General features: G+C 45.9%; 1 protein-coding gene across 1 annotated transcript; it reads right to left on the bottom strand.

Moving 5' to 3' along the window:
* Nucleotides 1–7,830: 7,830 nt before the first annotated feature.
* Nucleotides 7,831–17,158, bottom strand: HAUS1 (HAUS augmin like complex subunit 1). The gene is made up of 9 exons (XM_027656100.1): nucleotides 17,024–17,158; nucleotides 15,785–15,959; nucleotides 14,640–14,772; nucleotides 13,504–13,638; nucleotides 12,395–12,518; nucleotides 11,578–11,643; nucleotides 10,215–10,286; nucleotides 9,107–9,154; nucleotides 7,831–8,130 (listed from the first exon to the last, which is right to left on the bottom strand). The coding sequence occupies exons 1-9, from the start codon at nucleotides 17,114–17,116 to the stop codon at nucleotides 8,071–8,073; spliced, it is 906 nt and encodes a 301-aa protein (XP_027511901.1). The 5' UTR covers nucleotides 17,117–17,158; the 3' UTR covers nucleotides 7,831–8,070.
* Nucleotides 17,159–18,004: the final 846 nt, after the last annotated feature.

Raw genomic sequence — 18,004 nt, 5'->3', positions numbered from 1 at the left:
GGGAGCGGGGATGGGAACCGGAGCTGGGATGGGAATGGGAACGGGAGCGGGGATGGGAGCGGGAACGGGAACGGGAGCGGGGATGGGAACGGGGATGGGAACGGGAGCGGGGATGGGGACGGGAAAGGGAATGGGGATAGGGCTGGGAATAGGGACGGGGAGGGGGACGGGAGTGGGAAGGGGAGCGGGAACGGGAACGGGAATGGGGATGGCAATGGGGACGGGAGTGGGAAGGGGAGCGGGAACGGGAATGCGGATAGGGATTGCAATGGGGATGGGAACGGGGATGGCGATGGGAATGGGGACGGGAGTGGGAATGGGAACGGGGATGGGAATGGGGACGGAGAGGGGGACGGGAGTGGGAATCGGAGCGGGAACAGGAGCGGGGAGGGGGACGGGGGTGGGAGCGGGAACGGGAATGGGAGCGGGAACGGGGATGGGAGCAGGAATGGCAGCAGGAACGGGGACGCGAACGGGAACGGGCTGGGGCCAGATGGGGCTGTGCCCGTGACACTGTGTCCGTGCGCCTGTCCCTGTGGCACGGCCCGTATTGTCTGTGTCATTGTCACTGTCCCTGTGGCACAGCCCGTGTCTGTGTCATTGTCACTGTGTCTGTCACTGCCACTGTGTCCCTGAGTCTGTGTCTGTGTCCCTGTACCTGTGTCCCTCTGTGTCCCTCCCCTGTGTCACTGTCCCTTGTCCCTGTGTCTCTGTCACTGTGTCTCTGCCTCTGTGTCTCCGTGCCTGTGTCACCATCACTGTGTCATTGCCACTGTCCCTGGGTCATTGTCACTGGCACTGTAAGTCACCGTTACTGTGACAGTCACTGTCCTTGTCCCCATGTCCCCATCCCTGTGTCAGTATCCCTGTCCCTGTGTCACTGTCACTGTGTCACTGTGTCACTGTGTCACTCACACTGACACTGTCCTTGCCACTGTCACTGTGTCACTGTCACTGTAGAAGTCACTATCCCTGACCCTCTCCCTGTCCCTGTGTCACTATTACTGTCCCTGTCCCTGTCATTATCCCTGTCACTATCCCCGTCACACACAAGCCCCAGCACCCCTCACACACTCCCAGGAGAGGCACCCTCCGACGCTGATCTCCCACTGATCGCCTCTAACACTGATCCTGGCGATTCTGCTTCTGCGCTCCCGGACATCACAGGATCGTCAGGATTGGAAGGGACCTCTGGAGATCTTCCAGCCCCAGCCTCAGATCGGACTCAGATCCGAGTCCCTGGGGCTGGGTGGGGGAGCTGTGGTGTGCAGTCAGGGCCGAATTTGTAATGCGCTCGTTAAACATCGCCCTGGTGTTTCCTAGTCAGAGCATTTCGGTTTGCACCCCCGGGGCGTGTGTGCTGCACAACCACACAGTGCATTGCAGGTAGCGCCCTGCGATTGGGAAACGTGGCAGCAATCGTTTCAGCACAGTCCCTGGGAAGTCTGATCGGGGCTGCAAACACCTGGGAAGTTTGGGAGCTGAACATTCGCCGTGCAGCTGCTCGTGGCACAGAACCCGTCACAGGGCCGATAGTAGAGAAGCATGTATGCATCTACCCACACCACCACCCAAACCATGCCGGGAACCACAGACATCACGTGCTCCCTCACAAGGATTCATCATGTTAGGAGAAATAAAGAGACAGGTTCAGGTAGAACCAGAGCTGCACGTTCAGGAATTCATGATTCTTTTTTAAAACAGTGTTTTGCGACTTTGCAAGATACTTCTCACCAGGTATGTAAAAAACTTTCTTTGCAAGGAAGGTGAATGCGGTATTTGGGGTGTCAGCATGAGGGAACACACTGGTAAGATACATACTTATGGAAAAATAAAACCTCCCCTGTGCTGGGCTGCTGGGAGCTCAGATCCAGAGTCTGCTCTGATGCAGCTTTAGCCATGCACTGCCACCAGCTAACACCAACCTCCACAACCCAGCTGGCTGCTTAGGGGAGGAAAAAAAACCCCAAATCCAGAATCTGTATTTAGAGGGAAGGATGTGCTCTGGAGGGATGACCTTCAGGACACCTGCAGGACATCATGCTGCTCACAGGTGTTAGGGCAGGGCGGTCAGGAACAGGCAACGCGGGTCTGGATGGAGTGCAGAGGAGCAGAAGGACACAGGTGAGGATGGTGAGCATCTGCCTCAGATTTGCAAGAGGGAAGCAGCTCCAAGAGCCACAGCTGAAGGAATCAGCAGGCTGGAGGCTTTACAAAAGGGAAAAAAAAAAAAAAAAAGGAAAGAAATTCCAACTGTCGTAGGTACTGTGGAATTAGTAAACTAAGCAGGGACACGCTAGTGATCTGTAAATGTTTGAATTAAGTAAGTGGCACGAAGGGAGAAGACTGGTGATACATTAATGGTTTTAATGGGGTGAAATTACAGAAGGGCATGTCTAAGCTGAGAATCTGTGTGGAAAGCTTTTGAATGGAGAATCACGGGCTGGAAAATTGTCTCTGTAAGGGAAGTGGTGAAAGCTTTATTGCCTGAGATTTTAAACGCCAGATTAAGATGAATACCAAGGGACTCATTCTGAATTTTCAGGGAGACAGGGCTGAAAGATTAGGAAAGGAAAGGGACAGGCAGGAGGTGGTACTGGCTCATGGAATTCTGGGAATACAGCCCAGTGCCTCTTCTAGGCTCCTTTGGCTCTAGGTTATCATTCTTTGACTGTCTCTGCCAAAACTGAAATAATTTCAGCATTTGTTACCCTACGAGGAAGCAATAAGAACTCCTCTGCCACAAAGAAAAGAGCAAAGGGAATGTCAGTGGAGCACCCCTAGAAAGGACTACTGGGGATGGGAGTAGCTGTGGAGGGCCAGAGGTGCAGCCCCGCCTGAACCTCCAGGAGATGGTCACCATGACCTCCCTCTGTGGCATTCACACTTCCCCAAGGACAATGGGAGGAAATTCACTCAGCACTGGAGCACAACCCCAAGCCACTGCCAAAACAAAAGCTGGTTGTGAGAGCACTTTGGCTCACAAGGGCTTCCAGGCTGGCTTCTCTCACCTGGCTCTTGGCAGAAGGAGCAGAGCTCCTCTGTCCCTGCTCTCATCTCTCCCCCAGCACCAGGGCATAAGTTTCCCTCCAGCTCCAGGCTGGAGAATGACGTTTCATCTCCATGCATCTGATGGCAGCATCCATAGGGACATTGCTAAGCATCTTCTGCGAAGGAATACATAGAAACTTCACCTTCTGAGTAACATGTAAGCAACACCCATTTCCCAAGCTGAGGTGTGGGCTGCCAAGCATCTGAAATCACAAACGTGCTGCTGAAACCTGGCCAAGTCACCTCCCTGCTCCTTTATGAGGTTACCCAGGCTCCTCTGCAAAACTGGGACCATGGAAAAAGTGTCCGGGACACTGAGGGGTTCACTCATCCCCAAGCTACAGCCCAAATCTCTTGGGGAAGGAAAAGAAGTAAAACCTTTCCTTGCTGCTGTGTTTTATCAGTCAACATCATCTAATTAATCAGCACAGCTGCTTAATTAGCATTAGAGGCATATTTATCAAGGGGCTAGAGGAAGCATTTATTAGATTAGTTTGTAATTTTGGAGTTGTTTGATATTTTTTTTACTGGAACTTACACAGTTCAGTGCTGAAGGACTTCAAGGCAGATGAAAGCAGTGCTGTGTCCTCCCACACAGGTGGTACCTGGTGAAAAGAGAAGGAGCCACAAGATTTACTTTAAACACATTCTCATTGGTAAAGCATCTGCTTACTCACTTGTGAGTTGTTTGTTTGGGGTTTTTTTTTAGGAGAAATATTTCTGAATTGGAGAAGCAGAAATACTTCCAGCCCGGTACTGAAGTTTTTTTAAGTGAGGTAAGTGTGTCAGAAAATTAGAAATATTTCTGAAGCTGCTTGAATTACCAACAGCGACTGTGTTCTCGGATACAAAGTAAAGGATTTCCTGTAAGGTCACACCGACCAGGATTATTATTGTTTCACTGCAGACCCTGTAATTTAAAATGCCAAAGAACAGCTTAGAAATACAAAACCTTTCCCAGCCTTTCCCAGACTTCTCAGACTTATTCAATACTAAATGTAATTTAAAGAAATCCTAAGTACCCTTAGCATTTGACACATCAAATTTTTTTGCTTGTTAATACCCAAAACAGCATTGAGTATCAAGATATTTGGAGAGTTTTACTGGAGGCAGTACAAAATGCAACCAAATCACTTTTAAAATAAATCTTGAAACATTTAATATTTTTTAAAATTACATTTAAAGTCCCATATTAATACAATATATCCACTAAAGGATTGATATGAATGGGAAAAAAAAAGTGAACACCTTCAGCCAGAGGAAGCCTGAAAAGCAGCCACAATGAAATGTTTGCAACAAAGACGATGTTTTTATAGTACTAACCAAAAGATACAGCAAAAGAGGTTCCATCCACATCTTTTGATTCAATGCATTTGCAGTAAATAGATACACATTTCAGCTCAGAAGCCTTAAATCTGCATTGTGTCTTTTGCATTCCTCTAGCATTTTTATTACTCTAGTTTTAGTACCTAAATGTTTTCTTTTAAATAAATCCCTATTACTTCGCTAGTTTGCAGATGAATTTTAATATATTCTTTTTTTTTGAAAGCAGTTATTATTTTGCACATCGGCCCGATAAGAACAGTATGTCACTTTGTGGCAAAATGCATGAGTTTTTTCTTGGAGTTCACCACCTCATATCCAATGAATCGTTTCAATTCCTCCCTTTCTTCTTTTTTTCGGGTGGAATTTGGATCCTCACATTTTCCATGAGGAGGAATTGAGTCGCATGGCAATAAAATGCAAACATCTTTTGCACGTTGTTGGGGAAACTGAGGGCTCTGCAGCCGGCTCAGGCCCCACGCCGGCTGTCAGCTTGCAGGTGTTAGCAGACAGGTGTCTCCAGAACTCAATCTGGGAGCTCGGAGAGGAGCAGCTGCTGTGATCTGAACGGAGGCTGGAGCAGCGGAGGCCTCTCCAGGCGTTCCTGTCTCTCTCACTTGGGCAATTATTCCATAACATCCAACAGCCAAGGGTCCAGCTGGCAGACACCCGCTGTGACCTCCATGGAAACACTCAACAGCTGCCCGGGCAGAGGGGGGAGCCCAGAATCAAATGCTTTCTCAGCCAAGCACTCAGGCTGGCGTGCTCCTGTGTCGGCAGGGCCTCTGTGAGGTGTCCCTGTGCTGGCGTCCCACCCCCACACTGGAGAAGCCGGTCCAATCCAAAACACCAACAGCGAGGAAGGATTTCTGCTTGCCCTGCAAGGCACCCTGCCCATGCCAAACCAAAGAGCTGAGAGATCTTCCCAACACGCTCCATAAATCTCATTTACTTGACTTTTCCTTGTTTCCATCAGAAGCTGGACTGTTGGACGTGACAATTCTCCACAGATTTACGCTCAGCTGTGACACACGGCTCGAATGCAGCTGCTGGGGATTTCTTTCCTCCTGCAGTTTCCAGTACTAGGAAGCAACACGTGGCTGTCTTTGGGCAGCTCTCCAGCCAGTCTGGCCCTGCTGCTCTCTGTGTTCAGGCTCTTCACGTGCTGTGAAACAGCAGCAGCTGGGGAGTGGTGCAGCTGCTCTGTGGGTACAGGGGGGGAGAACAAACACAGCCCCTCAGGCTTCACAACTGGTGCTAAGGAAGCACCACAGTCCAGGGAAATCCTCCCAAGCCTGGAGTCATGGTTACACGTGTGATATAAAAAGCCTTCATCTGATGTTAGCCGAGGAAGTCTTGAGGCTCTCATTAAAAAGCAGGGCTGGTAGCACCCTCAAGCCCTCATTTAATACATCTTTGTATCCCAGAGTGTGATCAACACTCCCTCACATCTTAAACACTTAAGCAAAGCATTTCTAATCTGCTCTTAAAAGCCTCCAGTGATTAAGATTCCTTAATTGTCAGGCCATGACCTCCAGTGCCTTACACTGGCTTTCTTTTTCTGGTGTCTACCCAGCCATGTTCTGATGTCTTCCAAGACTTCTTTCCCCTTCCACAACAGGAAAATCAGATTATGCTCTTGTTCTTTCCATGTTCAAAGACCACTCCAATGGCTTTAGGGTAGTTTTTGTTTCTAAGCATGAGCTGTACCTGTAGCCATCCCTGCACTACTGCACCAGGTTTCACACCAGTTACCTCTGAGGTAATTTCCCTTCAGCCAGTTTAGCCCATGAATTTTCCACTTGCTTTTACCCTTGTTTTCTAGCCCAGAAGGAACCAAAGATAAACAGCCACAAACCTAAGGCAAGTAACCCTTTCCTAACAGTTCAATTTAAAAACCTGAAACTAAACAGCAACTCCCTCCAGTGTATTGGAAGATGAGGCTGGAGATTCCCACAGGCAGCAGCTCTCTGAGTATCCTTCAATTCCTCCCCATCACGGCAAAAGAAAGGAGGTGACGAAGTCACACTTGTATTTTATTGACACCCAGTGTAATTTTGAGCTTGTAGCTTTTTAGAAATGAGAGCTACCCCCTAAGCATGATCAGACGCAGAGCTCACCGTGCTGTTGCCTTGAGGGAGGACATGAAGCAACAAAATGTCCCTTCCTGCAGATCAGTGGAATCGATTTCTGCAACGAAGTAACAGCTCCTGGGGACGTGCACACTGTGCTAAGTCATGGCCACAATATTCTGCAACTCTTAATTGCAAACAGATGGAGCTACAACTTGTTACTGAGAGCACCACTATTTGTCTGGACATCACCCAGTGCAAACAGGTCCATGCCCGATGTCCTCAGGCCACTGTTTCTAGATTTTGCTTTTTCCCTATCCACAGGAGATTTTCAGATTTTTGGCTTTAGTATCAAACAGCTTCCAAAAGCTGAAATGTACAAAACACTTCTAAAATTGTTGAAGGCTGCTGTGGTGGTAGCATGGAAATAAGAAGAGGGCTCAGGAGACCCTTTTGGAAGATGACATTTGAGGTAGAACTGGAAAAGAAATCTATCTGCAAAATCATCACATCCCGCAGTGGTTCTGCAAAAATATTAATGCACTTTTAGGCATAGAAATGTCTTACCATAAGGATCTTCTTTTTTTTTTTTTTTTTTTTTTTTTTTTAAAGCTATGCATGCAGTATCCATAGAGCTATTTATCTGCTTTCATTTGCTTAGCCCTATTTATAATGGAAAGAGAAACAGCAAGTTGTCAACAGTAGACTGGTACCTCTCAAAGCCCTGAAAATGGGCAAACCTTACAGTTCAGTGCCATGGGCTTCCATTTTCTCAAATGACTATAAAACTATAGAAAATGAAGAGGTTGATGCTGCTAGGTCTCAGCTCTTCTGCAGGGCTGGACAACCCTTTCTGTGGAGAAATTCACCATTATTGAGGAGACTAAGTAGGAAGTGGCCAGAATGATTTCTTAATTGCTCTGTTCACTTTGATTAGCACACCAAATCCCTGCTGAAGACATTAAGGAGAAATTTAACTGTTTGCTTCTGTTTAAAAAAAGTGCTTAAACTAAGAGGCACTCCAGGTATGAGCCTACGACTCATCTGCACAAACTTGGCAAACATCAGACATACCGTGAGTACCTCAGAAAAAAACCTGTATGTCCCCAACCCTGGAATGGCAGGAGAAAACAAAAGAAGGAAGCAAAAGCCAATGATCTAGTAGACGTAGAGCCCGTCCTCAGACAGACCATCAGAGAGAGGACTCCACGAAAAAGCGTAACCCAGAGACTGAATACGGAAAGTGAAGAAAACCAGACTCCCCAATCAGTTCAATTCTAAGCAGTAATGGTCACCCAAACCCTGCAGGGACACGTGGGGAAGGTGCTGTCTGGAGGCCAGTCACAGGTGTGTATCACACAGGGAAAAGTAACAAAGACAACAGTACAGTGGCAGGTTATTTTATGAAAAATGGGTGATGTTTACAAACACAAGGCTACATGAGCCCCTAAAAATGAGTGTACTTGCTAGAAGATGTGTACCAGCCAACAGAGAGAAGAACAAGGCAGGAAGCTGCAGAAGTACAGTAAGAATTCCAAAGTGTAATACTAGCATAAATAAGTAGGCAATAGAGGGGAAATCTTCTTCCACATAGGCCACTTCAGGTGAACTGGAGTCTGCTGGGCTACATCAACTCAAAAGCCACGCTGTCAAGCTCCTTTGAGAGTTTGTCCTCCAAGGCCTTCTAGGGTGAGAGAAAACAAAGTGGAATCAGTGACCGTGGAACAGTTTTCATACATTGCTGGAAAACAAACATATCTACAATGATCACACCCTGGGAGGTTATTTGCACTGATTGATTAACCCAGGTGCTGAGCTGGAAGGACTCTCTACTGCAAATTGCAGGCAGCTACAGAGAAATCTCCAAATGAATGGCTAAATGAGTTCAGTTGCCTTTCTTTTGTGCCCCAATGCGATATTGGACACCTTCCAGCTCCCAGAGGTGGGTATTCTGACCTGAGAACAGCCTGGCTAAGGGGAGCTTGTATTCCTGAACCAAAAGTGAGTGGCTTACCAACATGGGCAGGCTCACCTGAAAACGCAGAAAATGCTCTCAGCTAGCTGTGATTTTTGATCACAGCTTGAAGGCCCAGCACTGAACAACTTGTGCTTTGTGAGCAAGCAGGCAGTAGCCCAAAGAAACGACGACAGGTTTTATGGGGCTCAAACAGGGCCCAGCTCACCCCGTAAAGCCACGTGTGAACTTCCCAAACAGCTTTATGGGTGTTTCCCAACAACCACACCTGCAGACGACACAAGCACGGAGGAAACGGGCACTGTGTTTTACAGGGGAAGGTCCCTGTAGACTGCAGTCTACAAGGCAGCTTGTTGAATAAAATCTGGGCCCCAGAGCTCTCTGAGAGTTCAGCAGCAGCAAGGAACGTTGTGAGACCAACGCAGCTGAATGAATAAACATTCCAAGAGGGGAAGCAGGCAAAATCCATAGGGATGCAGCTACTTAATCCCCACTGATACCACTATGTCCAACTGCCTTTGCAGCTCAGACATCATTTCTCCACCATTTCCCCTGAACAATATGCACAGTTTCTGCCTTACCAGAGTAAATTTCCCCTTGAGATCATTAAGAACTACAGTATGAGGTGGGTAAATCTGTAATCAATTAATACATGTAACTTCTGAAAGATAAAAATAACCCTTACCAGTTCTAGTTTTGCTGCTTCAACCACCACTTTTGCCAGGGGAATACTCTAATGAGAGAAGATGGCATAAAAATCAGTATTTCAGCAGGAAAGAGTCCCTGCCCCTTTGCAAGGGTCTAGCCACAGGTGAATTCAATGATAATAAAACTAGTTTTGTGTACACCCTTCATGTGCAGAAAGTACTGACATGAAAAGCCTCGTATTGGTTTGGTTTGGGCAATCATGTATTTTACAAAAGTCTTGTATGGCCTAAAGTCTAAAAAAAACCCCTCAATTTAAGCAGTTTTCCAAACCTGCCAATCAAGGGATCTGATTTTAAACATATTTGTGCATGAATTTTCCAAAGCACAATAAGCTTGCACAGATAAACTTCCCTCCCTCCTGCTGCCTGCACCAGAAATGAGGCGTTGGGCTCTCCCTGTCCCCACTGACAGCCAGACATGAGGAGGGAACTGGAGAACCTAATTTAGTTTGAATGTCGTGTTCCACTTGAGGGAAGGAGGCAGATGCCTTGGGAGGAAGATGGATTAAACAGAGGAACAGTCCCACCCTTCAGCCTTTTTTTCTAGGAGCAAGACAGCAATGGTTGTGTGAGGGAGATGGGAAAACTGTGTTTCCAGAGAGCTGAGTACCCAGCGTCCTAATGAGAAATCAAAGAAAATGATGGAGCAGCCATTTTAGGGGACAAGGCCTATATTTGGCTCTTTCTTCATCACCCTTAAAATCTTGTTCAGAGCTCTAACCTCTCCACCACGTTCTGTGTCCATACTGACAGCCTGATGACACATAAAGCTAATACACTGGTATATATATTACATTTTCTTCACATATTTCTTTGTCCAATTTCTAGCTAATTCACCTCAACACTAATTCGCCTGGTAAATCTGTTCACTTTGTTAGAACAAAGTTTGCCTGGCAAGCATACTTAATTTCTTGGCTTTTATTAATAAATAGTCTTTTGTTTAAGTTAAGTCTTTGGTTAATATCATTAATAGACCTGTAGGTCATCCACCTGTCCACCAAAGCATCACAATATCCTTTAAATTCTGAAGTTCATTAAAATTAATCTGATTTACAAATAAAATAGAACAGTAGAATGAATAATTACGAAAGGTAATTCCAAGTAGATCTTCTGTTCCTTCTTCAGAGACGCAACTTTTTTCTCCACCGAAACCAGTTCCTGTGAAGAGAGCCAGGCAGATTATATTCTAGAGTCTTAAAGTAGAGATTAAATCAGTGGAATAGATCCACAATTACCTAAAGCATTTCAGAATTCACAGACGTTGTCAAGAGCTTTCATCCCCCTCAACACACATGAAAAACTAACCTTTTGCAACAGCAAAAAAACCCTCCCTTACACTTGCACTGCTTCGCTTATTTTGGTAACAAGGGGAAATAATTTCTCTTTGGGGCTGCAAATTGAGAACCTTCCACAGTCCTCAACTCTTTTCAAATAATCAAGGTTAAAAAAAAAAAAAAAAGACAAAGTCATTTGTGCTGCCCATTTCATAGAGCTCTTGACAAAGCAGATCTAGAAATGTCAGGGAGTCAAACCTTACCTTATGCTAGGTTTCTAGAAGACAACAAGCCCAGAAAATTGCCTGTGGCTTTTCAGTTGTAAAATTTCAACAAAGTTTAGTTGTGGTCAGTATTCTCCTAAACGCTGTGCAATGTAAGCATTGCCACCCAGTGCTGGTTCATGAGAACGACAGCAGGGAAATCAGGAAACCTGCTTTCATTGTTCCGCTCAGAAACATGCAGGAAAAGACAGCAAAAGAAATCAGCAGAAAGACCAAGTTCTCACTACAGTGACAGCAAAACATATTAAGATGTGGTGAGTGCAGACAGACCAACACAAATGTCACATGTACAAACGTTTCAGCCCAAAGCTAGAGAATCTTTAGGTACTAACTCAAGAAACGTGTTTTTTTCTTTAATACATATCCCACTGGGCTTACAAAACAGCTGAAAAATGTTACGTTTAAGAACACAAGAAAAAAATAGCACACAGTTGTTGGGAATTTGGGTTTCACTTGACCTTGTCCTCTTGCTTGGAAGTGCCTGAAAGTAGGTTTATTTCACATGAAGTAGGAGGAATCGTGGGTCATTCTGTCAAGAAACTGCATACACAGGTAGCCACGTAATGGGATACAGTCCACAGAATATCCACTCTGTTTACAACATGGATCAAGTAAAGGAGGCAGAGCACAGGCTGCCAATTTGCTTTCAGTGGTAGGAAATTTATTCCATGGAAATTCTCCAATAGATGCTTCTCATTTCATAGGAGAGAGAAACCCATCCAACAGACCCCAGTTCATGGGTATCCATCTACAGGATTTTCATTTGTGCTTTTTCAACCATGAACATTTGTTCAGATAACCAAACAGCAAACTGCATTTCCTGAAAGGGAAGAACAAGCAAGCCTAGTCTGTACCATTGTAGAAACAGCCATCCTGTAACCAAAGACTTACCTCATATAATTGCACCAGTGCCATGTGTGTCAGGGACATGTCGAGCCCACGGACAGCAAGCTCCTTCTGCAAACAGGAGAGAGTTCACTTGTAACTGAGGACAAAACGTAACAAGGAGAAAGATTTCACCATTGCCTCTTATTTTGACCTAAACAGGCAAAGAAGAAAGCAACAGAAATGGGCAATTTGAGCCACAGCCAGAGCTGCTGTACGAAGGCAGTTGCTGCTAAAATTTCTATCAATAACAAGTCTTTCCAGAAAACTAGAGGGAGAAGAGCACTTGGCCAGGCTTGAAAGAGGCTTCTTAGTAAAATGTCACCAACTGTAATACAACACTTTCCATCTCATATTTGTCAAGTTATCAGACAGCATCTAAGTGTTAAACAAAGCATTCCCATGTCCTTCATCATTTAGGAAAGGTGAGGGAGCAGGCAGTGCAGCATTTGCTTTCTGCATTTAATCATCCATTAATTTCCAAACCTGGCTATATTCAGAATTCTGAGGCACAACTTAAGCTCGTGGAATCAGCTGCTCTACTGTATTCTCTTATATGACAGTACCTCACAATAACCACAAGGTAATCCTAGCTAACACAGTTCTCAGGAAAAGAGGAGAAAGGCTTGTATTGATTATAGGATGTGTGAGAGACCAGCAGGAACAACTGAACTGCAGTAACATATTGTTCTGTTAGCTCAAGAGTTCTTGGTCCGAGCCTAGGAGGCTCCTGGAATATCTCTGTAACTACAAATTTGGGCCTGACCAACCATGGCTGTGTCATCCCATCACAATGCCTTGTCACAAAATCCTTTCCACCTACCTGAGCATCCGTGATCCTGATTTTTAATTCCAAACCTTTATCTGTCAGGTACGTCATGGTCTTAAGTTGTCTCTCTACTTCGACACGTTCTTTTGCCTGACGTTCCTCTGTATTCTCAATATGCCTTAAAAATAACACAAAAAGAAAAAAACTTTCACATTCAAAGAGACACCAGCATACCAATACTGTTACTTATCTATGCTCAAGCTAAACCCCTTAATACAACCAACACAAGAATGGAGAACACAGAGAAAAACTTGCACTTCCCTGTGAGATTTCCCAGTGGAAACATGTACAGCTGCCACCTCCAGAATCCCAAAGGCCAGCGAAAATAATGGCTAAGGGGAAAGCCATCTGCCTAAAAGCAAAGGGTAATAGTCTTGTGCACAATTCCCTAACTGAGTTAGAGATGTGTTATACGAGCTAAACTTCAGATCACAGAGAAGGACCACAGCAAGCCTGCACAAAGCATACAGGTTTGGTATCTCTGCTACAAGCAGCACTACAGTTACCACTCGAAAACAGACACAAAAAAAAACCCAAACCAAAATAATTAGACTGGAAGAGAGCTGTGGAGATCATCTGGGCCAATGCCCATTCACGGCTGGGGCTGATCCTGCTGTGCTTGGCAAAGCACTTCAGATTACATCCTCCAGGGAATGGACTTGATACTGAATTTTTTATATATATATAACATTGAAGTACCTCACACACTGGTTAAGGGAAATTCTTACTTGGGAATGGTTTTTGTTTTGCCTGGCTCCTTCACTCCGGCTACAGAGCCCATGTTAAAAGTGCTAGGAGAATCAGGTTTGCCCTCAGCCTCAGACAAAGGCAACCTGTGGCAGATGCAAGCTCATATCTGAAAACTGCTTATAGACCATTTATGTGTTAAAATAATGGGTTTGATGGTATCCCAAATCTCTTCCGATCACTGAATGTGTCCATGGTACATGGCTTTTCATAGATACCTCCAACTATTTTGAATTGGACATGTGCCAAACCCCTGGAAATTTAGTTATCTTTGTCAGTTACCACAACCAGTGTTGACCACGGCAGAGATCACCAGTACTGCTTGCACCTTTCCCTTTTCCTCATCCACTACTCACTCCAGTGTCTGCTTGCTCAACATCAGGACTGAAGTCAGTTTTTTCTTGGCGTTGTCCAATTTCCGCTGCATTTCTCTGGTTTTTCGCCTTGTTTCAAACCGCTCCGAAGTCATATTATTGATGGCACAGAAGAGGCTGGTGAAGAGAGAATCAGTGGGAATGCTCAGGAGTCAGCTCTTCTGAAGGTCAGAACTATTGTTATTCTTTTTTCCACACTTTACACAAATGACTTAGTTTTCTCGTGATACTGTGATAGGAGGAAATTAAAGTAAGTCACTGGGGTAATTTGCTTTCCTTAACTAACACAGATTCCGAATGGAAGGAAAAATGGGGCAGCAATCTGAGTAGGAGTAAGTGAAAAACACCTGGCACCCCGGTGAATAAAACCACTGGGTTTGAAACCACCCCCAGGCTCCACTGCTGCCTTGCCAAATCGCCTTTGAGAGAAACTGTATTCAGCCCTTGAAAACACACGGCCCTGAGATGTGCCCAGCAGCATCTGAGCCTCTCCCTAAATGGTTCAAAGCTGCTTTTCCCTCCAGCTCAGGAGGAGAGCTCTAAGAGCCAAGATCCTGAACATGACAGAAGAACTGGATTCCAAGGCAGATTTTGGCCTTTCCTTACTGCAGTGGTGCTGTGTCAGGGGCCAAAGCCAGGCTAGGGAGAGGGACCCAGGAAGACCAGATTAACAGATGCCATTTCTCCATGGCTGAGGGAGTCTCCTCATATGAACCAAGGCCAGATGAGAGAGAAGAATGAGGAGCTGAGACTGGAAGACCAGTCACAGTTCCCCAGTCCTTGCCTAAGCAGTGTGAATGCTGCTCTAGCTTGGGCTACCTGGCACAACAGTTTAAGTGGCAGCACCCTGAAAGCCAGTGGTCACAAAAACACGAACAAAAAAGAGGGATTTAATTCTGTCTGAGACCCTTCTCAGGCTTCAGAGCTTTCCTTTGCTGGGCTAACCTAGAGTCAGCACTTTGTGCTCAGTTCCTGTGTGCTCCAAAGCTGCCCAGTGGTGCAAAATAAGCTGGAAAATAAGATTCCTGGGGTCAAAGTGAAGTTTAAAGCTGCTGTTGTGAGAAAACAGAGAGAAAGAGCACAGACCATCACCTCAGATGCAGAGTGTAAAGAATTACCTGGTAAGAGACGTGTCCTTTGTTTGGAGTATCACTGCGCTTTTTGCCAGACTAGAGAGGTCCCTGGAGGCTTTTCTGGACAGACTGGTTGGGGAAAAACCCAGGTCTTCGAAAATTTCCTGCATTTCCTTAGCTGGAAAACAAATACAACCCAAAAATAGATATTTTTTTAATATTTGTGTTCTTTTAAGGAACTCTCCAAAGCTAGAACCTAATCTCACATCAGAAACTTGCCTACCTCTCTGTTGTCAGGGAAAGAGACACTTTAAAAGAAGGCTTAAACACCCCAAACTGCTGCCACGTCCCCGTTTGTCAAATAAATTCAGTGCATTAAGGGAGAAAGCACTGCTCCACTCCTTCCCTGACCAGTCTGTCTGAACTCAGACGAACAGGAGTCCACCCTTGTGTTACAGCAGTGACCACAGGTAGGTCTTCTCCCCACAGAGCTCAGTTTAAGCCTGTTCCTAAGCATGCACATGCTTGTCACGGCAAGACCCAGGAGGTCTGTCTCCATCACTGTTTGTTTGATAGCAAGGCACTAGAGGACTTGAAGTAACAAAACCAAATGTGTTTTTTTTTTTTTTTATGAAATCGTTTTTGTGTGTAGAATCTTCTCACAAAGAATTAAAATTCCTTCCTGAAAAAAGCCAGTGAAGGGACAATCCTTTAGTAACGGAGTTAAAAATGTATTATGGTTCCCTGAACCACTCCCTTTCTCCAAAAAACCAAGACGTTATCAAATACTCCATCTAAACTGCTTGAGTGTAACTCAATCACCTCCCTATTCTTTCAGATTCCTCCAGTGTTTTCCTTAACAGCAGCTTAGCACCAGATGCAGGGTTGCTTCCCTGTCTATCCAGACAGTATTTCCATGCTGTGCTATCCAGCCCAGCAGGTTAAAAGGTTTTAGTAACTAATGTCTTGACCAGCCTTATGTCACTACATAAATTTTGCTGAAAGGATGCATTGCAGTAAAAACTGTATCAGAACAAAAGCTGAGTTTGTTTCAACTACATATATATATATATATATATATATATATATATATATATATTTCTCAGATTCTAAGAAATACAATACAATCTTCAGGATCCCTAAGAAAATCCTAACCTGGACGGAACTGAGAAATGGAGTTTCAAACTCACTTGCTGCTTCATGCACTGCTTCCTGATGCTTCATGTCCTCTATCAGCAAAGAAACATCCCTCTCGTTGGCTTCACAACATTTCATAAGATCATGGAAGATATCCACCGTCCCTTCATTCACCTCGTCTGATGGAATAAAGTGATCCCCATATATCTTCTTCAGCCATGAAGAAACCTGCCAGAGAAGAGAAACAAAAAACCAAGGAATCATGTGAAATGACAGAAAATAGCTGATATATGTGACAAGTGTGAACTGCTGCAACCTCTGAATTCCTGAAGAATAACTCCTACTACATCAGTCCAGGCATGGGTGGGAAAAGGGGAGAAAAATTCCTTTGTCTCTTCTTTAAACACCCTGTGTGGTTTAGAAAACAAATTGCCTTTTAATCTGCCTCAGTTCTCTGGGCACTTCCTTATCCCCATGTGATTAAAATTTTATCTTTTTATTCACATGACCTGGTGGGTATGGACACACTAACGATCCAAGAGATGTTAAATGTATGTTTGGGAAGCTGGTAAAAACTGTGTTAAAGCACCCGGAATAAAACTGCCCAAATCATGATCACTAGGAACAGTCTCTGTGGGATAGTGGGACAGAAAGAGTCACTACAGTGTGCAGGAATGAGCCCTGCAAAGCATTCCGAACACTGAAAACAAGATCAGAAATGAGAGACTAACACAGTGCTGTCTTGAAGGACTGTGATTACAGAATCGTAGAGTCATTTAGGTCGAAAAAAGCTCTCTAAGATCACGGAGTCAAACCCTTCCCCCGCACTGCCAAAGCCGCCACTAACTCATGTCCCCAAGTGCAACACCCACAAGGCTTTAGATCCCTGCAGGGATGGTGATTCTACTACTTCCCCAGGAAGCCTGTGCTAGGGCTGGACAACCCTTTGAATGAAGAAATTTTCCCTAATATCCAATGGAATAAGATTAGAAAGGTTAGATTATGACTAGAAATAAGTGAACACATGGAAGCTCTACACTGAGAGAACATAAATTCTTTCTTAACGCTGCCTAAGAAACCTGATGGAGAAGGGACACAGCCGTGTAACTTTAAAAGACAGCTTTTCCTAGCACGTCCTTTATGCTTGCGCGCAGCATCTCAGCGACATCCACACACACACAACAGAGCAAACCATCGCACCGCAGGAGCGAACACCCCTAATGACGTGGAAATTGTAACACAGCGAGCAAGCCAAGCTCGGCAACAAAAAAGGACCCCGCGACTCCCGTTACCTGGATGAGTTTCGCCACCCGTTCGGGATCGGAGGGGTTCGAATCTCCCGCCTCAGCCTCTGTCCCGGCCTCCGCAAGCGCCGCCGCCGCCATCGCGCCCGCAGCCCGACGGGAGGGGGGCGGTTCGTGGGGCGGGACCGGCGCGGCGGGAACCGGGGGGGGCGGGCGATGGAAGGAGGTGGAGTTCGTGTTTTGCAGAGAAAAATAAAGTTTAAAGTGAATCGGAGCGTTAAGAGGTCCGAGTTAAGAGAAGATATTTTATATATATACATAAATATATATATTAAAAAAAAAAAAAAAAAAAGAACCAAAACCACAAAACGGATGCGAGAGAATTTCACAAGTACAGATGACCGGCGGTGAAGGGCCCTGTGGGCGCTGGTGGCAGCGGCTGGACACGAGCCCAGGTGTGCCCAGGGGAGCAAGAGGCCAGTGCCCCCGGGGCTGTCCCAGCCGTGGTGTGGCAGCAGGGCCAGGGCAGTGCCCTCCCTGTGCTGGCACTGCTGAGGCACCTCCAGTGCTGGGGCAGTTCTGGGCCCTCAGACAGGAGAGACATTGAGGGGCTGGAGCGTGTGCAGGGAAGGGAACGGAGCTGGGGAAGGGTCTGGAGCAGCAGGAGCGGCTGAGGGAGCTGGGGGGGCTCATCCTGGAGAAAAGGAGGCTCAGGGGGGACCTTCTGGCTCTGCAACTCCCTGACAGGAGGGGGGAGCTGGGGGGGTATTGGGCTCTGCTGCCAGGGACCAAGGGACAGGATGAGAGGAAACGGCCTCAAGCTGTGCCAGGGGAGGTTTAGATCGAATATTAGGGAAAATGTCTCTACAGATGGGGTTGTCCGGCCCTAGAACAGGCTGCCCAGGGCAGTGGTTGAGCGAATGTGTTTCTTTTCAGGCAGGTTTACAGAACGTGAAGTGACTACTGAAGTAATCAGCATGAGAAACATTGCTGAAACATCACATTTGCTACAACACATGCCAGAATAGC

Source organism: Corapipo altera, unplaced genomic scaffold (assembly GCF_003945725.1).
Source record: "Corapipo altera isolate COAL_440 unplaced genomic scaffold, ASM394572v1 61553, whole genome shotgun sequence".
Lineage (NCBI taxonomy): Eukaryota > Metazoa > Chordata > Aves > Passeriformes > Pipridae > Corapipo > Corapipo altera.
This window is presented reverse-complemented; position numbering and strand designations above follow the sequence as displayed.